Consider the following 22,562-nt stretch of genomic DNA (forward strand, 5'->3'; position numbering starts at 1 on the left):
GCCCTCGCCTCTCCCCCATCTTTAGTGGGCGTCGCAATGGAGTCGCAATGTGAAGTTGCATGCAGCCATGGAGGGACCCCCAACCAAATGACATTTCGTCCATTTAGCTGTGGATGCAGCGTCCGGTACCTGCATATCGCGTGTGTCACTCTGAAGCCACTCGCGGCACTTTCTCTGGTCTTCACTTCTCATTCGTGTGCATCGACCGGTACGCCCCGAAAAGACGGCTACGACGCCGGTCCGTCGCAACTCGCGCCAAACCGTTGGTGCTAGCTGCTTGAAGCCACGCACGAGGACGTTGCCGCAACCCAATCTTGGTGGCCAAACTTGCTAAAAGAACGTCTTCTTTGCTAAATCGCATCTTGAAGCAACGTGAGGCAGCTACCTTAGCTACGACAAACTGGCTCCAAACCAACCCTCCCCTGACGCTGTGGCCAGCAAACGGCGTGGGCTGCCGAACATATCGCAATCGTCGCAGCATTCAGCGTGTGTGTCCCCCGGCCAGCACATCATTCAACGGCACAGTCGATAAAAAAAACATACCGTCACTCGCAGCCTCACATCTCATCTCATTTCATCTCGCATTACGAATACCGGTAGCCGGCCTTACGGATACACTAGCACAGTGAGCAATCTGCAATGCCCGTAGCCTTTACGGTGAACCTGACGACGTACGCGTACTTTTGACGAATTTTCCCACTCTCGCTCGGCCGATGGGGACCATATGGGAGGAGCATGGGGATGGGGAACAATTGCGACTCCTGAATCCTCACATCCTCTGCGTCTTTTTCTGCATTAACCTTTTGCCTCTCGCTTCGTTCCTCGCCTGACCCCGCCTGTCACCTCCTCCACATTTCAGTTGGTTCTCGTGAGCGCCGTCGTTTGGAGTACAAGCACAGAAACGATGTTTGGCTCGCCTGGTGACATAAGGGGGCCAGCGGCAAGCCAGCCTGTGGGAAGAAGGACTGGACGGACTGGTCGCAACACTGAGTGAGCAGTAAACTGTAACTGCCACAGTCCTGGAAAGGTAAGGTACTTGAGGCTTGTACCAAGGCGGCCCCTGTGGCACAGCCAGCAGGATCCTGGTCGCGTCGCGCTCGCCCGGCCCCTTGAAGCAGTACCTTAATCTATTCCAGCCCACATGGAGAGCGATCCCTCCCACACGGTTCGCCCGACCGCTGCCCTGGGGCATATCGCCGTAAGATGCCGCGGCCAGATGGCAGGGTAGCGGCATTTTGCAGACTCTAGCGGCTGCATCTTGGGCCTTGGGGAGACAGGAGGCGGTTGTCGCCCGCTGTCAGCCAGAGTTTGGCGGCTGATCCTGCGTCGAGGACCCTCAAACGGAGGCGAGAGAAGCAAGTTGCATCAATGACAGTGGGCTTGTTTTTTTCAACGATCGCCAGGAAACACTCCGACAGATTAATTGAAGGCAGGGAACCGCGAATGGACAGTCGCTCGACACTGGCAGGCAGATCCAATTGTGGTCTCTAGATCCCCGTCACTCGCGAAGAAAAGGACGAGCATTGACAGTGAGATGCGCCATTTGTCTGCCTGTCCTTGTCACTTATTCACTCTCTCCTGGTCTGGTCTGTCCTGATGACCTGACCAGGCCAAACCAAACCAAACCAAATTGAATCAACCCCGTCTGGCCAAACTGGTCAACTCTGGGCTTCCGCCTGCCTCCCGTCGGTCGTTCCTCCTGGTGGCTTAAGGCAGGTGCCTTGTGTGTTAGGTACCTAGGTACCTGCTCCGTAGGTCAAATGGTGATCAATGGAGATGGCTCTTCAACATTTTGACCCAGCCACATCCAATACGATGAAGACTTCTGTTTATGCTTCGATAGATGCCTGCGAATCATCGCGATGCTGGTATGATGCCTTACCAGGAAAGCCTCGATCCAAGTTCGCCGAAATATTGTCAATGATGCAGATGGTCCACGAAGGCACCATGGCTACCTTAGCCACGAAACTCAGACTTCAGTGTCGCTCGTCGTCGAAGGAAGGAAGGGTGTGACTTGACTTGCAAGTGGTGCCTGCCTTCGTTCCCTTCCATCTACCCCCTGTCGCCTTTTTAGGAAGGGGGTAGGTAGGCAGGGAAGGGGCCGGGGGTGAGCACCGTGGTCCGTGGCTAACACACCCCCGGCACTCAAGGGGCGTGGAAGGCGGCACCCGACCGTGGGCCACCTTCCATCTCGTGGAGTCCACCTTGTCCACCTCCTCACACCGTGACCCTCACCACACCCAGCAGACCCAGCAGCAGCGCAGCGGCCCCCATTTACCCATCCCCCCAGCAGAATGCGAATTGCCCATATCCTCTAGCCATGTCTCTCCACCTGGGCCTTCGGCCGTCTGATTCCTACCTAAGACCCTCACTCCCGGTGCTCTTTCTGCATCACTTCCATTCCAGTCTCTCTTCTCCCCTCCTTCCCTCCCCCTCCATCCGTCACCTTCACGGGGTCTCTGACAGTCACTCTCTTACTCGCTCGCCGCCGCTCGCTCGCTCTCACTCTCATTTTTGATCTCGTGGCTTGCTCTCCAGCTCGTCGCCCTCAGCCATTCTTTTTTCCCTCCTCCCAAAAATACCGACTTGCGGATCCCGCTCCTTTCTTGGCTTCAAGTCCCTGCTGCCTTTTGCAGGTCTTGCACGTTCATTTCTCTTGGACCCCGTTTGTGTGTGTGTGTTGATCGCATTCGTTTCTTGACTCGACTTTTTGCAAAAAAAGACAGCCGTTGCTGATCGACTTCGAGACTACCCTCTTGTGGTATTATCGGTTTTTTCCCAGCCTCCGGTTCCTTGCGCGGCTTCGATCCCAGGTTCCATTCCCGCTCGGCCAGTGTCATCGCCAGACATCGTCTTACACGAACCCCCGGCAGCGTCATATCGCAAACCGCCTCACGCCAAGTCGCCCGACGTCAACCCCGAACTGCGTAAAACGGTCACTCGTATCAAGCGTAGATTGTAAAAGAGGAGGACTCGTCGAATTCGTAAACCCGCTCCGCTAGATTCTGCCGCCAAAACGACGCATCGCGCATCCCGTCTTAGACGTACTCCCGCACCGACCCGCCTCACCGAAAAGCGACGCCTTGCTCTCACCACCACTCAATTTAGGACTCTGACTGAGGTGCTGGGCATCAAACGCCGGAATTCCAAATTGGTTCCTGTGCCTGCAAGACAAGAACTCAAAAGTCGCATGTCCAAAGTGTAGGAGCCAATCGCCTCTTATTGGACAATATTGAGGTCCAGCCATCACCACCCTCACCGACGACACACCTTCCACCATCATCATCAACACAACAAACCCGCGTCACGTGCTAGGAAAAATCAGTCACTGGAAAAATCAGAATCACTTTCGCCTAGAAGGTTCTGATTCACTCTTAAAGGCGTGAAAGACGTAACAAAGTGTGTTGTCGACTTGTTGAGGAAGGTCCAAAAAGGAAGGCTCGGTGAACACCCACGACCTACCTCCTTCCATCAACAGCTTCATTCACCACCTCGACCGCCCTTTAGCGCCTCGCTTAGCCCCACACACCCGCCCTTCTTCGATCTCACGCCGACCTGGTGCCTCTCAAATCTCCCACCTCTCTCTCTCGTCAACAACTTTCTCCTCCGCCTTCACAAAAACAACCCACAACACCTCGACCGAAAGATCACCAATTATCGTTTGCGCGCCTCGACCTTTGCGAGGTTCGTTCTTTTCTGCACTCCAACTGGACTTTGGAACCAGGACTCTCATTCAATATTTTATTGTCTAAGAGATCTTTGGTTGCTCAGGTAGCGATTTCAGACTCTTCCCATCCGGCAAGTTTCCACATCGCGTACTCACTCTCCTTTTTCCTTTTGGAACCCAACGACCCTCTGTCGCATCGGCATACCTTACTTTGATACCCCATCTTTCGTATCATCATTTCTTGTTCCCCTTACTCTATCTCTGATACCCTCCATCGACCACTTCAAATCAGTCAAGATGAAGATCAACGCCATCAAGCTTTCCGTCTCCGTCGGCGCCTTCCTCGTCAGCTCCGTTGACGCCTTCTGGCGCATGGAGTGCCAGGGCCGTGTCGGTCTCGCTCGTGTTGACCCTCTCATGAACCCTGGCGAGGCTGCCACTCACGTCCACGCCATTCACGGCTCCAGCGGTATGATTCTCCTTTTGCCTTGCTTGGCGCATCCACTAACACAAAGACAGGCATCTCGCCCTCTGCTGACTTTGCTGCCCTCACCGGCGCTGACTGCACCTCGTGCCGTGTCACCCAGGACAAGTCTGCCTACTGGACTCCTGCTCTCTACTTCCAGGACTCTGCCACTGGCGAGTTCGAGATTGTCGAGCAAGTCGGTGGAATGCTTGCGTAAGTCCTGCAATCCTACAACTGTCAACTGAGCGTCTCATGCTAATATGCACAGGTATTATCTTCTTAATGGAAAGAATATCAAGGCATTCCCGCCTGGCTTCCGCATGGTTGCTGGCGACACTGACCGTCGCAACTACACCGCTGGTGACCCTTCCCAGCCCGACCCCCAGAAGTCTGAGTGGGCCGCGCTTGGCCAGACCAAGCAGTCCGTCCTCGAGCAGCGTGCTGTCGGCTTCAACTGCCTCAACTACGCTCGCGCTCCTGAGGGCACTCTCTACCGCCACTTCCTGCCCGACAAGGCCTACCTCGATGCCAACTGCGCCAACGGTGTGCGTTTCGAGATGATGTTCCCTTCTTGCTGGAACGGCAAGGATCTCGATTCCACTGACCACAAGTCCCACATGGCTTACCCTGACCTTGTCATTGACGGTACCTGCCCCGAGGGCTTCGAGACCTCCACCCCCAACCTGCTGTACGAGACCATCTGGAACACCTACGCCTTCAAGGACCGTGCCGGTCGCTTCGTCATTGCCAACGGTGACACCCAGGGCTACGGATACCACGGTGACTTCATGTCCGGCTGGGATGAGGACTTCCTCCAGGAGGCCGTTGACACCTGCACCAATGGCTCTGGTCGCATTGAGGACTGCGCCATCTTTGACCTTCAGACTGAGGCTCAGGTTAAGCAGTGCCACATGAGCATTCCCTCCATCCTCTCCTCTGAGAACGTCACTGGCCCCGACACTGCCCTTCCCGGCAATGTTCCCATCACCTTCGGTGACGGCTCCTCTGAGGGCGGCTCTGGCGGCTCTGCCAGCTCTTCTATCAAGCCCACGGCCATCATCACTCCCACCGTCCCTGTCCTCACTTACACTCCCGGCAAGACTGCTACCGCCAACCCTCTTCCCGGTCAGGTCTTCCACGAGAGCGGCAAGGCTGGCTACGGCACCGCCTCTGGAGTCGCTGCCGAGGCTGCTTCCTCGGAGGCTCCTGCTACCAGCGCCCCCGAGCAGACGCCCACTCCCATCTTCGAGTCCATCACCTCGGCTCCCACCTCGACCCCCAAGTTCGTGTCTACTCAGACCATCACGAACGGCCACACCGTGTCGATCATCTACTGGGAGGAGGAGATTGTCTACGTCACCGAGTACGACGACATCACGACCACTCAGACGGTCACGGCGACTCCCACGTCCCCTGCCATGCGTGCTCGTCACCTTCACCACCACCGTCGCCACCACTTCTAAGTGGCTTCGTTGCTTTCTCAATTTTCTGGGACTCTCGTCTCCATTTCGGTTATGGTTTGCGAAAAAATTAGGGTTTGGGATCGCGTTTGTGCAGGACAAGCATCAGGATGCAACGTCCGTTTCTCCTCAGCAAAAGGAACCCTTACCACGGAAATGATTTGGCTCCCCATTGGTTTTCCCGTATCTTGCTCATGGAAACCTTTTGTTGTTGTCTGGACATTATGAGCAGACGCATCTTTTTTTCTGGAGGTAGTTAGCAAGGTATGGGCATGGTATGGCCTGCGTCATGAGATATGGTGATCATTAGGCGGCAAATCATCAAGTTCAGGTTCTTGCATTTTCTGTTTTTCTTCTCGGTGGACGTTCGTGAGCTGCGCGTAGTCGGGGACCGTCGTCGTAGCCATTGATTGGCGGTGTTTGTGGTTTGCTTTTCGCTTTTGCTTTCGTAACGACTCAGTGCATCATCATCATCCTGTAGGCGTTTTATGTCTGAGAGATACCTCTTGTTCAATGTCGTTTGAAGATATTCCCATTCACGGCATCTACCTGACTATATACCCGTGTAGAGGCACTTAATCCCCTCGTGCCCGCTCTGTGATGATCCGACTTTTACATTGTCTTCCATGGTTCCCCGCACTCGATTTCCCTCTACCGCCCTTCCGACAAGCGACGTCGTCGAGCCAAGCATCAGGACGTTTACTCCGTCGCTTTTCCGCCATGGCCTAGACCGCTTCCGGATCGCTCAACGGCCATGCAGTTTGGCCTGCAGTAGTTGTTTTCTTTCAACCGAATCACACAACGCCATTCCCGACGCCATGGGAGCGGGCCGTTTTTTATCTTGTACGTCGTCGGCCGCGAACCCCGCTGCAGCCTTCTTGTTGTGAACGTATCCGACGGGCGATACTTTTTGGCTTTTAACTACATTGCGTGACGTGCAGGCTCCAACCCCGCATCCCATCCCCCCCATCTTTCCTCGGACGGCGATCCTCCGCGCATCTGGCTTGGGCCGCTGATGGCGTTGCATTTCTCCTGGCGTGCCCACCAACAATTGACGGTTGTTTCTTTTCCCCTCATCAGATGAACTGGAGCTGCCCGCGAGCTCGGTCGTCGATACAGAGTACCCCTCACCGTAACCCTTCTTGATCCCAGTACCCTGGTTCAGCACGCCGGGCGAGCAGCAATCAGACGAGACAATGGCACGAGAGGTGATGTCAAAGGTCGCGGGGGTGGTGGTGTTCTTGTTCATTGCGCGGATGGTGGCACGACAATGGGATTGGGACGGTTTTGGGGTAGGTTGCATTCTGTTCCCTTGGCATTGAAGCTATTCACGTAGGCCGCTTGATGAGGGGCCTCGCGATGGTGTATATGAAGAACCCATCCTCACCCTCCTCTCTACCTTCATCCCACCGGCGCAGTCCTCTCTCTTCTTCCCGACGAGGCCATTCTGTGTTCACCAGCACTTACAGACCACTACCACAGACCTGCCACGACACCTCCCCCCTAAGGATGCGCGCCCAAAAGGTCATCCTCCCCCTCGCCGCCACAGGCCCCGCCAGCGCGCTCGTCTCGCGCGACGGCGTGACGGGCCGCCTGCCGGCGCTGGGCTGGAGCTCGTGGAACGAGTTCGGGTGCGACATCAATGAGACGGTCTTTGTGGGCGTCGCGCAGCTGATGGTGGACCTCGGGCTGAAGGAGCTGGGGTACGAGTACGTCAACATCGACGACTGCTGGAGCGACAAGGAGCTCCGGCGGGACAACGTCACGAAGGAGATTGTGGTGGACGCGGAGAAGTTCCCGCTGGGGATGAAGCATATGGTTGATCGGATTCATGAGATGGGGCTGAAGGTTGGGATTTACAGCGATGCGGGTGAGTTCTTTTCCCTCTAGTTTACTTTCTTTTGGCCGACGGACGCGGTGAGGGGCAGTCTGGAGGGGTTGTCTCGACGCGCGACGCGGTGTGAGGACGGTGCAAGTGAGGCTCTGGGAACGAGGGAATGTTGCGAGGGCTAGTGTTTGGGGATGCGACGACGAGCTGATGGCTGACGACATACTCCTTGCAGGGACATCCACGTGTGGCGGGTATGAGGGATCGCTAGGCTACGAGGAAATCGACGCCGCGACCTTTGCGAAATGGGGCATCGACTGTAAGTTTCTTCCCCCTTCGTCATGTTCTAAAGACCCCTCTCTTCTCCCTCTCCCCACGATCAAACAAACCCCCCTTGCACCAGATTCTCCCTCCCCAGGACGTCTCACTCTGTCGCACTCTTCAGCCGCACACATCACCTCTAACACACCCCAGACCTCAAGTACGACAACTGCAACGTCCCCGAGTCCTGGTTCGACGACTGGAAATACGTGCCCGAGCTCTGGCTCGGCGGCCCGCCGAACGAGAACCAAGACAACGGCGACCCGGTCAACTCCAAGACGGGCCTGCCCGCGCCGGCCGGCTACGACTGGTCCACCTCCCAGACGGCAGAGCGCTACCGCCATATGCGAGACGCGCTGCTCGCGCAGGACCGCACGATCGAGTACTCCCTCTGCGCGTGGGGCCACGCGCACGTCGAGGCCTGGGGCAACGAGACGGGCCACAGCTGGCGCATGTGGGGGGACATCTACCCGGAGTGGCTGGGCCAGCACCAGTGGTCGTGGGGCTTGATGCCGATTTTGAATCATGCGGCGTTCTGGTCGTCGTCGCAGGTCAACGGGTTCTGGGGACACGGCGACTGGGACATGCTCGAGGTTGGGAACGGCAACCTGACGCTGGCGGAGAGCCGGAGCCACTTTGCGTTCTGGGCGGCGCTGAAGAGCCCGCTGATCATCGGCACGCGGCTGGACGGGATCGCGCCCGAGGTGCTCGAGATTCTGGTCAACAAGGAGCTGGTGGCGTTCAACCAGGACGGCGTGCATGGGCAGGCGGCGCAGCCGTACAAGTGGGGGGTGAACCCGGACGGGGCGTGGAACATCACGCACCCGGCGGAGTTCTGGGCCGGGGAGAGCGTGGAGGGGACGCATGTATTTGTGCTCAACACGCTGGAAGGGAAGGAGAAGAAGACGGTGGTGTTTGGCGAGGTGCCGGGGCTGGAGGCCGGGAAGAAGTACGCGGTGCACGACATGTGGACGGGCAAGGATCTGGGCGTATTCGAGGACGAGGTCACGGTTGAGATTGCGAGTCACGATACGGCGGCGCTGAGGATCAACGAGGTGCAGTGCAAGAAAAGGTCTGGGGGCCGGGCGATGAAGTGGTTGTAGAGCGGGAGGTCACATGCGAAGATGAAGATGGGCGGGAGCTGGATGCAAGGGGGAGCGGCAGGGCCAGATCGTAATAAATCTCCAAGAAACCCAACCATCAAAGCAAAAAGAACATTTGCAGCATCCAAAAAAGATGGCAAAACATAAATATTGAACGACGAATTATTGCCTTTATCCAAGAAAGGTCGTTGTTTACCGCCCCAAGCCAAGAGCAATGTCAGCTCATCTAACACAGATGACATCGAGCCGCGCCCGCATACCAGCACCCGGCGAGGCTATTCCCAAAACCAGTGACCGCCACCCAGCCCGGACCGCGAATTCATATTGCATCACGTTCTTGTCGGCCTTCCGCGGTTCCGAGCGTTCTAAGACTTTTCTAAGTTGTGGTAGCTGGTCTCGCGGGGGGCGGGCAGGCTGTTTTTTTTCTGCCCTCCTCCCCGTCCCCATCCCTCTATTGGAATGCATTCCCCAGGACAACTCACTGGAAACGCATTCCAGACAAGCCTGATTAGACTGAGACCACTACTTTCTCTCTCCTTTTGGGGATCCGATGTCAAAACATGGAAAGAAAGACCTACCATCAAACCAGCCAGAGTGTCACGGGTGCTGGAAGGCGTATTTTCTCTGGGAGAAATGCAAACCCAGCCATCTTTCATTTCATGAGGCGGCCTGGAAGGCGAACAACAACACAGCAGCATCTTGTGATTGCATCTTCTACTCTCTGCTGCCTGACCTTCTTGGAGGGTTAGCCCGTTTTGCCCATTCTTTTCACTCTGTTTACACACCATCAGTTGTCCGAAATTCTCCTTTCTGCATTTTTTCCCATCCTTTTCTAATTTGAACCCTCATCAAACACTGACCGAGAAACAACTTGTACGTGTAGGAAGGAGTAGGGGAACGCCAAACCAGCCCGTGCCAAATCATGAGAATCCTCCTCGCAGTCTCATCACCTCTTCACTAAATCTGACCCTCTCTGGATTCTCTCGCCAAGGGGCGTAAAAACCTCCAACACCACAAACCCTTTACGCCAGATACTCACGACTCACGAAACGGGGCTCACACAATGACATCCCTCCTCCCCCGCGAAGACGCCCCGGGCACGACAACCCAGCCGGCCGCCCCCTCCGCCTCCTCAACCGCAACAAGCGGCATGACCCTGCCCCTCCTCCTGGCGATAGCAATAGGCGGCGGCGTCCTCCTCTTCATCTGCCTCGCCTTCCTCCTCGTCGCCCTCGCAGGCCGCCGCCACCGCGCCGCCGCCGCCGCCCGCTCGAACAACACCAACAGCAACCCCAACTCGGCCTCGTGCTCGCCCCGTACCGACGCACAATGCGGCGCCTCCGAAGCCGGGGACAGGTCCCCGCGCACGCCGAGCCCGCGCCCGCGCCGCCTCACGAAAGCGAAGCCGGGAAGCCGCGACGGCAGAAGCCGGTCGTATATGGACATGGCCGAGATCCAGCACCAGCGGCGACAGCACCAGCACCGGTCCCTGGCGTCCATCATCGGCATCCCGCGGAGCAAGACGTTCAATGTGTTTGGGACGTCGGATGCCGAGGGGGGGCAGCAGCGAGGCGGGTATTTGCGGAGGAATAACAGCTGGATCGACGAGGACGCCATCCACGGGCCGAGGGTACAGAAGGACGACCGCAGGCTGAGTATTCGAGACAGTTTCATCCTGCGGACACCGACGCTGCCGGACTTTTCGACGTTCAAGGAGGAGGAGGCGTTCGCGAGCGAGCTGGGCGGTAGCGGTGGCGGCGGTGGTCCGTATGCTATCACGCAGCCGCGGCCGGTAAGTCTGCCTGCGCCACGGGGCAACCCGCCGCGGATCCCGCTGCCGAGGACTGCTTCGTACGAGCTCGCAGAGAGATTGGCTGCCGCCGCGAGGGGCGGTCCCCCTGTGCCGGCTCCGTCTCCTCAGGGCCCGCGGCCGGCGCCACTTCCAAGGCTGCGCCACAAGACGACTGAGTCTGATCTGGCGGAGATCCTGCGGTCGACGGAAGAGAGGCTGATGAATGGAACGCCGAGTAACAGTCGGCCTGCGACGCGGCAGAGGGCGAACTCAGCGTCGGCAGGGTCGAGCGTCAGGACGCCAAGGGGGTCGCCCACGAAAGGGGGTTCGCCCACAAAGTCGGGGTCGCCAATGAAGATGCTGGGGTCGACGTCAGGATCGCCTGTCAGGATGGTTCCGCGGTCGGCATCGGGATCGCCGGTCAGGATGGCATCGGGGTCTCCCGTCAGGATGGCATCAGGTTCGCCTGTCAGGATGGCGCCGCGCTCGGTATCGGGGTCGCCTGTGAGGATGGTTCCGCGGTCGCCGACGAAGCCCCCTTCGCCGATCAAGTTTGAGTCGTCGCCGGAGAGGAGCGTGGTCATCCATCACGTCGGACAGGCGTTGGATGCGAGTGCGCAGCAGCAACTTCAGTATCAACTGCAACAACAGCAAATCCAGCAGCAGCAATTCCGGCAGAGCTTGCATCAACAGCAAATGCAGCAACAACTACAACTGCAGCAACTGCAACGCCAGCAGCAGAGGACGCGTACCCCAAGCCCGCACAAGAGGATGGTTGCGCCGGTGTTGGTACAGACACCGGTCCATAACCACCGCCGCAACACGTCGCAGTCATCAGCGGTCTCGGACGCGGATAGCTTATTCGGAGAGACGACGCCGGAGGTTGAGCACGTGTTGCCAACGGGGTTGTCAAGTCCTAGTCGACGGTCGGATCACGAGTCTCCCGGGAACAAAGGGGACAAGCCGGAGGATCGGTGCATGTCGATGGCCTCCCTCGGAAGCAACGCGTCCTCGTCGCTGTCGACGCTGTACAGCGTCAACGAGCCGGAGGATGACAGCAAGACGGGCGGCCAAGGCGGCGGCATTATACGTGGCCGGAAGCCAAAGGGGCTGACGATTGACACGGCCATCTGCGATCCGTTCATCTCTCCGCCCATCGTGCCGCCGAGGAGCCCGAAGCGGCAGTCCTCGAGCCTGCCTCCCCTCCGGCGCATCTCGCCTCCAGAAGACAAGACGCTGATCGAGCCCTCTTTCAATTCCAGATCGGCGAGCAACTCGCCTGTGCCCAGGCCATTGGATGTCGTGAAGCGGAATAGCGTGGTGGATAGAGACGGCGGCCGGTTGTCGATGATGCTGCCCTCAGACGACTTCGCCCCGTCACCGGAGACGATCCGCCCCAAGAGCGTCGCGTCGATGAAGCCCGTCTTCCTGGTCTCCAGCACGAGCGTGGCCAGCATGAAGGCCAGCCCCGGAACCTCTCCCGAAGACAACCATCGCCGACCCGAGATGCCGAACAAGAGGGCCACCTTTGGCCAAAAGCCCGTCTTTCCGCCGCCTCTCAACCTGCGACCGGGCCATGGGTCGCCGAATCGCGACGCGCTGGCGATGGGCAGCGCCGGGGGCGGCTTCACAAATACTGGTACATCTCCTACCCTTCGCTCAACAGCGAGGGACTCTCTCGACAGCCGCGGCTCGCACTCGCCCACGCGCCGACCTATTCCCAGCCCAGAACTCCCCAGCGAGTCAAGACATGGCTCACCCACGCCAGGACGGTATAAGCGCCGCGGCATTGCCAGCAGCCCGATCCGCGAGCGCATGCTGTCACGCCAACCAGCAAATCCCAGGGACAACCGTACCGACAAGGTCGTCCCGAGCACCTCGTGCCCATCCATCGTGCTCAACAGCAACACCTCCTCAGCGAACAGCTCGCCGAAGCGTGGCTCCTTCCAACACCGGGACTTCGCCGTGATGGGGCTGCAGTCGACGGTAGCACAACTGCGGCGGATGAACAGCCAGATGAGCACCCTCAGCGCAGGCTCCTCTGTCTCGGACCCCGACAGCCCGACGCTGCCCAACTTCCGCGGGGGCGGCTTCAGCCCGGACCGCAGCAACAGCCGCATCAGCAAGATCGGGCGGCAGAACTACCTGTCTCTGGGCTTGAGCCAGAGCCAGAAGGCCAAGCGGAATCCACGAGGTGCCTCGATCAAGGGCGCGAGGAACTCCATTGCCGTGATCAGGAGCCGCCCTGGCGGCAGTGGGAGGCTGGATGAGCTGAAGGCGGCGGTGGAGGAGAAAGAGAACGAGAACGACGACGAGGAGGAGGAGGCGGCGCGGCCGAATAGTATCATCAGGGGGCCCAGGCCGCTTAACCCGACGCCGAGGAGCGCGGTGAGGGGAGCGGCGCGGGCGAGTACGGGGATGTTGGAGAGTCCCACGAGGAGGGCCTGGATCGACGCGGAGGAAAAGGTTGATAAGGGGAAGCAGAAGAATGAAGAAGACGGTGGAGGGTCGAGGCTGAAGGTGATGGAGGTGTCTCCGAGGAAGGTATCTGACGGATTAGCCGGGCCCAGCAGAGGCGGCTCGAATTTGAGGATTTGATGGCCTCGTTCTTTCTTTTCTATTTTTCTAACTGTAACCATCATTTTCAGGGACAGCGGGCGTGGTTTCTGGTGTTGAGATCGGACACATTATGGAACGAGATATACCTACACAGCTATTAGTATAATTTGAATGGCACAGGCATTCAATTGATTAACGAAACGAATGAGACCAAGCCTCGGTGGTTGAAAGTCTGACGTGGAATCGGCACAAATAGCCGGAACAAGAGAACTTTGAATATGAATTTCCTACCTCAAGCTGAGTCCAGGTCCCGATTATTGGTATCATACCGCCTCTAACCGCCTCCACTGCGCAAACACACTCCCTCTATAGCTCATCCACGCGCGGGCGCTTGTTCTCGGGGTCGTCGTGGCCGTTCACGCCGCTGCCGTTGACCTCATCGTGGCCCCTGACCCTTCCCGCGCCCTCTCCAAGCTCACCACCCTCGTCGCCATTCTGCCCGCCGATCCAGTTCCCGTCCGCGTCAAAATGCAAGTGCACATTCTCCGCCGTGATCCAGCCCCCGCTGCCCGGGAACGAAGGCGGCAGACCGCCGTCTGCCGCCCCGTGCAGCACGCCCGTGTACCCCTCTACGGGCTCGTGGTCACCCTCGAAGATGATGCGCCCGCCGGCGTCGTCGTCCATCTCCTCGTCCTCGTCGGCCGGGTCCGGGTGCAGATCCGAGCACGTCGAGATCGCTTCGTAGAACTTTTGCACGTCCGCTTGCGCGCCGTCCGTCAGGCCCGGGACGATGGTCAGGTCGACCGTGTCGTAGTCGTCGTCGCCGTCGCCGCCGTCCGCGAGCTGCAGCTGCATCCAGATGGCCTGGAGCGGCTTGTCGTCGGCGATGGTGCCGACCGCCTTGACGGCGTGTATCGAGATGGCGGGGTACGAGATGCCGACGCCTGCTCCTGCTGCTGACGAGAAGATGATGAATTGTCTGCCATCCACAAGTCAGCCTCAACTCTACCTCGACCTCAATTGAGCGTCTCAGGAAGTCAAATCGCTTACTCTGAGGTAACAAATACTGAAACAGTCTGCTCAACCAGCTCCTCTCCAGCATCCCTCAACGTTGCGCCTTCGGGGGCGCCCGCAGCAGTCGAGCCATCCGCCGGGAACACAACGGCCAGCCCGCCCTTTTGCGACGCAGGAACCCACGCTCTGGCAGCTTCAAGGTGGAAATGCAACACTGTCTTCTCGGGTGTGAAGGACTGCGGGGTCTGTGACTCCCACTCCTCGATCGGGGTGTAGTCCGCGACCGCGGGCGGTGTGCGGATGGTGACCGGCAGCATGTTGACGGCTTTCCGGATTTGTGCTAAATCGATGTTGGACCCTGTTAACGGCGACATGGTGGGGTTGGCGTTGAAGGGAAACAGCTTTCTGGCAGACGAAAGCTCTTATCGCTATCGGCACGTGATCACGTCGGAATCTTGATGCAGATGATGTACCTAATCTGGAGGGAGGAAAGAGGGAAGGCGGTGAAGTGCTTGTGCGGTCTGCTGAGGAATACGTACCGTTTCTCCATGCTCAGAGGGGCCTGAGCTCTCCACACCACACCGACCTCTCCGCCTTGTCGGTGCCGTCGCGGGGACGACAGTCACCACCAACACCACACAGACACTCCACGAATCTCTTGCAGGTCTCAGGCACAAGACGCCGCGACGCAAGACCACATGCTTCTCTCCCAAAGTTGACCCCGTCCCTCAAAACGGCTTCTTGCTCTCAAAGTTGGACTCTCGCTTCTACAACTGAACCACAAGGAAAGCTGCCTACCCATTGCCCATCATGTATAACAACCGTAAGTCACCCCTCCCCCTCCGTCGCCAACACCATCACCACTAACACAAACCTCCAGGCTCCCACCCGCTCCTCGAGCAGGTCCCCCTGACCGTCTCCCCCTTCATCTCCCTCCCGACCGCGACAACCCTCTCCTACAACTACAAGGCCATGCCCTCCGCCCTCCCCCCCTCCGCAACCGGCATCCCCGCCGCCGGCCCCGACGACTCCGGCAACCCGAACCCGCAACCCGCCGACGCCAGCAACAAGCCAAAATACGTCGTCTCGCAGTCCGGCCACGCCGCGCACCCAGACGACATCATCGCCTCCTGCCGCGCGCTGCAGGCGCACATCGAGAAGATGCAGGCAGACGCCGAGCGCGACCTGCGCGAACTCGAGGAGCGCATCCAGGCGCGCGAGCTCGCCGAGAAGAGGCGCGTGGCGCCGGGCTGGCTTGACAGCGACGCGCGGCTTCTCGAGCCGGAGCGTGCTGGTGGGGAAGAGCTGCAGGATGCGCAGACGATGGCGGCGGGACAAGCGGGCGCGAGCGAGATGCCTGTGAATGATCAGGGTGCGGAGCTGGACCGGGTCTTCGGGGGGCTGAGTATGAAGTGAAGCGGTTGTTTATTGCTTGGCACTGGGCAAGACCAGGTTCTCGCAGATGGTGATGCCATCGTGGCTTTTTGCTAGGCGTTAAAAGGGGTTTTGGGCAACTGAGCGATCGAGCGATCAAGCTCCAGGTCGTGGGCGACCTGTTTACTAATGTAGCATCATTTGACGCGGCGTGGACATCTAGACTTCTTGTTTTCTTGGCTGTGTTCACATGACAAAGTGCTTGGAGGCTTTTGTATTCTTTCCTTTTTGGCGGCGGCTTTTAAAGCTGCTCTGCCGGTTGTGTCAGTCTTTCCCCGTCTAGTGGTATTGACGTGATGCGCTAGTCGGCATGTATGACAGGTGACATTACGCCCCAACCTGGACCAGACTCCTCCACAGTCTTAAGACCACCATCCGGGGAAGCAAGCTTAACGATCCTCGGAGAGACACAGCCCCAAGCTGTCCTCTGTTAGGTGATGGCAAAAGCTGTCTGATGGGGACGGAGGTGTCAAAGCGATGCTGGTGGTCTACACAAGCATCTATTTGGGGGCTCGCAGTGGGATAGGGCCCATCACGACGCCGTCTGTGTACTGTGTATATGAAGGTGCATAGCTCCCAAATCCATACGTACAAAGCTGTGGTCTACTTTGCATTTTCGTTCCTGTCCACCCCACATCTCTCCTTGGTGGCCTATTCTACAGCTTCCTCTGCGTGACCTCACGGTTACAAGGAGCAAACATGGCCATCAAAGACTTCTTCCACTTGGACGAGGACAAATTTGCCGAGCTTGTCTCCAAAATGAGCGCTACCGAGCTCGCCAAAATAGAGGTCAGCAAAACACGTCAGCTCTTCGCCAGTTCCGTCGGCGTGGGCTCCTGCGTGGCCGCCGCGATCCCTAGCCACGGCGCGTCTCTGCTGATGGTGCCGTACCACATCCGCAGGTATGATGTTGCCCACAGGAAGCACAAAATAGTACAAGCCGAGCTCACCAAGCGCGAAATCGGATTTCAGGCGTCTCCGACGTGGTGGCTGAGGGTCTCAAGCTTCACACACCTTGTGCCGCCGCAACAGTCGACCAGATGATGCACCACTCGGCCGAGACCGTCCACGGCGCCTTGCATGGAGCCGCGGCGCAGGCCACAGAGACGGGTCATGCCATTCGCGACGTAGTTCACGATGCAGTCCACCCGGCTTATATCCCGGCTGGCCCACATGCTCCCCAAGTGCCGTGTAGCGACGTTCCCGGGTGGAACCGCGGTATTTGGCTCGCTAACCTGGCCGAGAAAAAGGTATCTAGTTCCCTCGGGGATCAGCTTGTTAACATGGGACTGGCATGGATATTGAGCCACGGCGTCGTGCGGGACTACAAAAAGCATTGCAGCAAATGCCATAACGGCATTGATCTCGGGAAATACTGGCGTTAGTAGACCTCATGACATTGCTGTTTTGTGTCACCTTCGCTAACAATATTGATCCAGACTGCAATGAGTGCAAGGAAGCCGAAGTCGCCTACGAAATTTGCTGCGCTTGCTACGATGAAGATGAGAAGCGTCATGGCCATCCCATGACACGAATGTGACTTTAGTTCGGCTGACAACGGAAGCTGACCCAGGTGTAATTTCTTTTCAGTTTTGGGACTGGCGCCTTTTGCAGTATAATATTTCACACTACGTTCGTTCATGTAGGTTTTAGATTCCGTTCATTAATTGCTGAAATAACAGGGTTCCAACTGGCACATCGGGATCTTGTAGGATTATTCATTAAGTTATGCTAGAAAGTATTTACAAAAGAATTTCATGACTCTTGACCCGCTCTGCAAAAGTCCATCTACTCCCGATCAAAGCCGAAGCTCGTCTCGGACTTCTTGGTCCACTGGTGCACCAACCGGTCGCCGGAGCGCTTCTTCTCACGGAACAACGCCTCCGTCATGTACTTGTACAGCCAGATGTTTGCACCGTTGTACGCAATACTATGGTCGCTGTCGGTGAAGGAGAGCCAGTTCATCTTGTCGTTAGGCACGCCGGCGCCGACCAGCAGGTCGATGAGCGCGGCCGCGTTCTGGTAGTGCACGTTGTCGTCGCCGGTGCCGTGGAGGATGGTGAACTCGCCGGCAATGTTCTTGAAGCCGGCAGGGTTGCGGACAGCCGTCTCATTGTAGCCCTCCTCGTTCTCGCCCAGGCTCTTCATGTAGCGCTCCGTGTAGACCGAGTCATAGAAGCGCCAGTCGCTAACGGGCGCGACGATGAGCGCATGGGAGAAGACACCCGAGTCTTGCTCGACCACCTTGGCCGAGAGGTATCCGCCGTAGGACCAGCCGAAGATGCCAATCTTGCCGGCGTCGACGAAGGAGTTCTTGGATGCCAGCTGCTCGGCGGCCCAGATCTGGTCGACAGGCTCGAGGCGGCCGAGGTGGCCGGCGACAAGGGACCGGTAGGCGCGGCCCTTGTAGCCTGTGCCGCGGTTGTCGACGGTGTAGGTGATGTACTCGAGCTCGGGGTCCGAGGAAATGAAGGCCGACCAGCTGATGGTCTGATACCGCTTCGTAACTTGCTGCGAGCCGGGGCCGCCGTAGGGGGTGAAGAGGACGGGGTACTTCTTGGAGGGGTCAAAGTTGGCGGGGAGACGCTGCATCACGTTCAGGCTGTATCCGTCGGGGTGGGTGAGTTCGAAGTAGGTGATATTGGGCAGCTTGTACTCCTTGAGGCGCGCGACGAGGGCGTCATTGCTGGTGATGGTGCGGATGGGCTCAGTGGAGTTGACAGCGTACAGCTCCTGGTAGGGGACGTTGGGGCCCTGGTAGCTGAGGATGTAGTAGCCGCCCGAGGCAGAGAAGGAAGCGCTCCACATGCCATCGACCTTGTCGTCAACCAGCGCCTTCTTGGTGCCCGCAGGATAGGACACGGAGTAGAGGTGACGCTCGGTGCTGTGGTGCTCGGTGGATTGGTAGTAGACGATTTGTCGCTCGGTATCGATCTTGACCACAGCCACGACCTCCCACTCGCCGCTGGTCAGGGGGATGGCGTCGCCGCCCTTGACGGGGTACAGGTACAAGTGATTCCAGCCAGTATGGTCGGACAGATCGAGGTAGTACGCGTCGGTAGTGTTCTGCAGGGGGCCGATGTATTCAATGGCCAGGTTGTTGTCCAGCCAGCCGTCGGAACCGTCGCGTTCACGGATAGTCTGGGATGCGTAGCCATCGACATCGACACGGACAACCTTCTCTTGCTCCTGAACGCGGTTGAAGGCACGGTAGACGAAGCTGGTGTGGTTCTTCGTAACCCACTTCAACTCACCGACAACAAGGTCGTCAGCGGGGAACGCGTCGATGGTGACGGGAGTAGACTTCTCGCTGCCGACCTCCAGCACAGTAAGCTGGACGGTCGGATTTGTGCTGCCGACCTTGGGGTAGCGCAGGTCCAGCTCCTTGGGGTACGGGGGAGCAATCTTCTGGTTGTCCATGTAGTAGGGGATAGTGAAGGTCTCGACGCCGGTCTCGTTGAAGCTCAGGTAGGCAACGTACTCTCCGTCAGGGGAAAACCACAGAGTGCTGCGACCACCGAAGATTTCCTCCTCGTAGACCCAGTCGGGGACGCCGTGGAACAAATCCGGGCCACCATCGTTGGTAATTTGAGAGACGGTGCCGTTTTTGCTGAGGTAGAGGTTGTTGCCACGAACAAATGCCTGCAATCGTGTAAGCTGGGAGGTTGCAAGACCGTGCTCAGTCGGCCAATACTTACAATGGCGTCGCCGACAGGTGCGAATTCAGCATATTGGACATCTCCGAGCGCCTCGGGCAGCAAGGGCTGGAGGGCGCCGGACTCGACGTCCAAAATGGAGTAGTCCGCAAAGTACGAGTAGCGGTACTGCTTGGTGTAGTTTGTGGCGAAGAGCACCTTCTTCAGGTCCGGGCGGATCCAGTACTCATGTACACCAGCGGGGAACTTGTCGGCAGACACAAAGGTTTTGTTATCGCCTGAGATGATGTCCACGATGACAAGGCCGGCGTCGTCCTGTTCAATGTAGCGGCCGTCGTCTGTGCCGGAGAGCCAGCTGACGGAGCGGGCGCTGGCACCGAAGCGGGGAGAGACGACGGTCTCATTCCAGGTGACAATCTTGTCGCCGCCGCCGGAGGGCTGGTGGGGCTCGCGGTCAATGGCGGTCGCGACGCCCACGAGAAGAGCGGTGGCTGCCGCGACGGCGTTGAAGAGACGCGCCATTGCTGTCTGCGGTGCTTCGTTCTGAGCGGAGGAGAAGCGGCGCGAATCGGGTCGAAGAGGTTGGCGGAGAAGGGGAGCGAGAAGCGGAGAGTTCGAAAGGAAGACGGGTCACGCCGAAAAGCAACCCTGGGGCTTTATAGCTTCCCGGACGATGGTTGACGAGAACCCCGGACGGCAGGTGCAGCGGTCGTGCGATTGAACGGGGGCAGTCGCGATGGTGCGCATCAGGCAGGTCGCATTGCCTGTTGCCGGTGCTGGTGCTGGTGCTCCACGAGGACGAGGATTAATGGAGTTTGGCGGTCCAACTGGCGGTCGCAGCAGCACAGGTTCATGGCGATGCATGTCGTGCTCGGAGTGCCAAGACGACTTAAGATTGGAGCTTCGCAGCTTCAATGACGGTCGTTGGTCTCGGCAGCGACTGTGAGTGGTTGCTTTGGCTCAGAAAAGGTTGGCTGGGGGCATGGAAGCAAGCTGCAAAAGAACCCGGCCCGGCGGACTACTCCCAGCGTCCATAACGACCTGCCAAAGTTGGTCTGATAATCCAGCTCCCAAGACTCTGTTGTAAATTGGATTCTGAAAGTGCCGCAGAGTAAACAGCGAGAGATTCAATCATTCGCTGCTGGGGATGCGGCATCGGGGCAAGAAGACGCAGAAAACACGAGCACGCGAAGAAGAGCCAAGTTGCCAAGACCAAACACCGCGAAGCTGCAGTGGGCAAAATGACCTAGTTTAATGCCGCTTCGGGAAGGTTGCACCTCGAACGGAGCGGACGGGCGGGGACCGCTGCATACCAAGATGGGTACGGACAAGTACTCTGTACTCACTCTGCAGTGGTGAGAGGAACTGACTGTGTGTTGTAGTATTGCTAGCGAAGGTGCACGCGTACATACATACGGGAGGAAAGGAATAAGAAATGCCAAAGGGCGGGCACTGGCATCACATTGGAATGCGGGCAGCCCGGTCTCCCCCACCGAGCGAGCGATCGAGTGTTGCACTGCCGGCGGCACTCTTCATTTAGTGTTCCATCTTGCCTACTTTCAGTACTTTCACTGCCCTAAGCAACCTTGGTGTGAGGGAGAGTTGCGGGTACTCAAAGTAAGGTATGTAGGTTGCTGATGCAAGGCACTGAGTTTATCGCGTGGTCGACGGGCATTTCAGATGGTGCAACCATTGATTGACTGGAGCCTGGACACTGGGGACATGCAAGCACTCACTCTCCAGTCACACCGAGTCTTTTCACTCACACTTTACTTACTACTAACTTACTAGGTGCTCTCATCAGATGAGGGGCATCTCATCTCACTCCATGATATGATGTGAGAGCTGATATGAGAGTGTGTGAGTAGGTAGGTACATGGTATGTACCCCCCAGCTTAGAAATCCAATGAACGAACCCCATGTTATCTCACCTTTCTTTAGAAATAAGTGGCCAGAATCAAGACATCGTTGGCTCGAGGCTTGCTTGCACGTTTGCTGGCACGGTCTGTCTTGGAATTCTCCCCGGCCGCCGAGGCTAAGCGTCTTCAGTCCCCCCTACCTTACTTTTGCCTTACCTTGAGGTACCTTGTGTAGGTAGGTAAGGTAGGTGAGCACGGTGGCCCCCGCCCAGCCGGAAGACCAACGGATGCTCCCCGGCCCGCCGCCAATGGAGCGTTTCCCCCGCTGGTATCGTGCCGTGCCACCTGCCCGCCGGACTTAGTGTCAGATCGGCGCGTCTTCGGCACCTCGGGGCTCTTTAAGCCGCCAGCATTGACTCTTGAAGTTTTGAAGGCAGCCCCCGTCATTGGCCGCCCACCTACCCGAACTCACTCACGCCTGCCCTACCCCGTACTGGCGCTTCTCACCTCTCACCTCTCACCTTCGGTGTGCGCGACATCAGACACACCACGCCATGCATCACTTCGCTTCCTCACAGCTGGCAGCCACGCTTTCCACCGCTCTCAATTGCCGTTCAACTTGATCATGCCACGCGGGTCAGAACGCCTTTGAACCGTCAGAATGCGAGCAATCCTCACTCGACCAACTGAGACACACTCAGCCACCCCTCAACGCTGTCAAATTCAATGCAGAGATGGGTGTTCAGCTAACCAGGGACCACCACCCAGAGACAAGGGACATTCCACAAAAGAAATACCGCCCTAGCGGCAGTAGGAATATCTCCCGCAGCTCACCACCTACCTTCATATCACCACACACACTTCAATAGTTGTCAACCCTGGCCGCGCATCCACAAATCGACAACAACATTCGCCTCTAATCCTCCCCGTACCCCCCGGCCGGCCCTGCGTGTCCCCGAGATGGGTCCCCGCCCAACAATAAATTAAATCAAGAAGAAGAGTAACATCAGAGATCGCCCGCGACTCACCGGAATTCCTCATAGGGCCCTGCCCCCCTCCCAGACACGACCAACACAACCTTACTCCGTACAGAAACCACAGAACGTCCACTGGTGATCCTCCAATCCCTCCCCCCTGGTAGAGCACTCCAGGCCCTGTTGTCTCATTCCCGTGTCTTACGTCACCCACTGAAAGGAAGAAAAGGCCCATCGATGAGATGTGACAACAATCCCACCCACGCTCTAAACCCGTCCGGGGGAATGAACAGCCATCGACAGCAACGACCCGATCTCCCGCCTGCATATTCCCCCAAGCCCATTCTCGATTGGATTCTCGATTGGATTCTCGATTGGGAGTGGAGCCCTTGCCTTGACCACATCTTGAGTGCTCACATATTTCCGGCG

The 22,562-nt window shown here is 57.9% G+C and overlaps 6 protein-coding genes across 6 annotated transcripts; 4 read left to right on the forward strand and 2 right to left on the reverse strand.

The window, feature by feature from the left end:
- Positions 1-3,964: 3,964 nt before the first annotated feature.
- GCG54_00000581 (uncharacterized protein) lies at positions 3,965-5,596 on the forward strand (the record flags this gene model as incomplete). The annotated part of the gene is made up of 3 exons (XM_045400717.1): positions 3,965-4,136; positions 4,187-4,346; positions 4,402-5,596. The coding sequence occupies 3 exons, from the start codon at positions 3,965-3,967 to the stop codon at positions 5,594-5,596; spliced, it is 1,527 nt and encodes a 508-aa protein (XP_045263390.1).
- A 1,467-nt stretch (positions 5,597-7,063) lies between these two features.
- Positions 7,064-8,845, forward strand: GCG54_00000582 (putative alpha-galactosidase B; the record flags this gene model as incomplete). The annotated part of the gene is made up of 3 exons (XM_045400718.1): positions 7,064-7,463; positions 7,657-7,740; positions 7,896-8,845. Coding segments are annotated over 3 exons (1,434 nt in total), but the record flags the coding sequence as incomplete, so codon positions are not given.
- A 1,063-nt stretch (positions 8,846-9,908) lies between these two features.
- On the forward strand, positions 9,909-13,235 carry GCG54_00000583 (uncharacterized protein; the record flags this gene model as incomplete). The annotated part of the gene is made up of 1 exon (XM_045400719.1): positions 9,909-13,235. The coding sequence occupies one exon, from the start codon at positions 9,909-9,911 to the stop codon at positions 13,233-13,235; it is 3,327 nt and encodes a 1,108-aa protein (XP_045263392.1).
- Positions 13,236-13,562: 327 nt separating this feature from the next.
- GCG54_00000584 (uncharacterized protein) lies at positions 13,563-14,760 on the reverse strand (the record flags this gene model as incomplete). Its single annotated transcript, XM_045400720.1, has 3 exons — positions 13,563-14,175; positions 14,247-14,615; positions 14,750-14,760. The coding sequence occupies 3 exons, from the start codon at positions 14,758-14,760 to the stop codon at positions 13,563-13,565; spliced, it is 993 nt and encodes a 330-aa protein (XP_045263393.1).
- A 260-nt stretch (positions 14,761-15,020) lies between these two features.
- On the forward strand, positions 15,021-15,626 carry GCG54_00000585 (uncharacterized protein; the record flags this gene model as incomplete). Its single annotated transcript, XM_045400721.1, has 2 exons — positions 15,021-15,033; positions 15,091-15,626. 2 exons carry the CDS (start codon positions 15,021-15,023, stop codon positions 15,624-15,626), a joined length of 549 nt encoding a protein of 182 aa, XP_045263394.1.
- Positions 15,627-17,432: 1,806 nt separating this feature from the next.
- On the reverse strand, positions 17,433-19,822 carry GCG54_00000586 (putative dipeptidyl peptidase 4; the record flags this gene model as incomplete). The annotated part of the gene is made up of 2 exons (XM_045400722.1): positions 17,433-19,286; positions 19,343-19,822. The coding sequence occupies 2 exons, from the start codon at positions 19,820-19,822 to the stop codon at positions 17,433-17,435; spliced, it is 2,334 nt and encodes a 777-aa protein (XP_045263395.1).
- Between the last annotated feature and the right edge of the window lie 2,740 nt (positions 19,823-22,562).

Source organism: Colletotrichum gloeosporioides (genome assembly GCF_011800055.1).
Source record: "Colletotrichum gloeosporioides strain Lc1 chromosome Unknown consensus_50, whole genome shotgun sequence".
In the NCBI taxonomy this organism is placed as follows: domain Eukaryota; kingdom Fungi; phylum Ascomycota; class Sordariomycetes; order Glomerellales; family Glomerellaceae; genus Colletotrichum; species Colletotrichum gloeosporioides.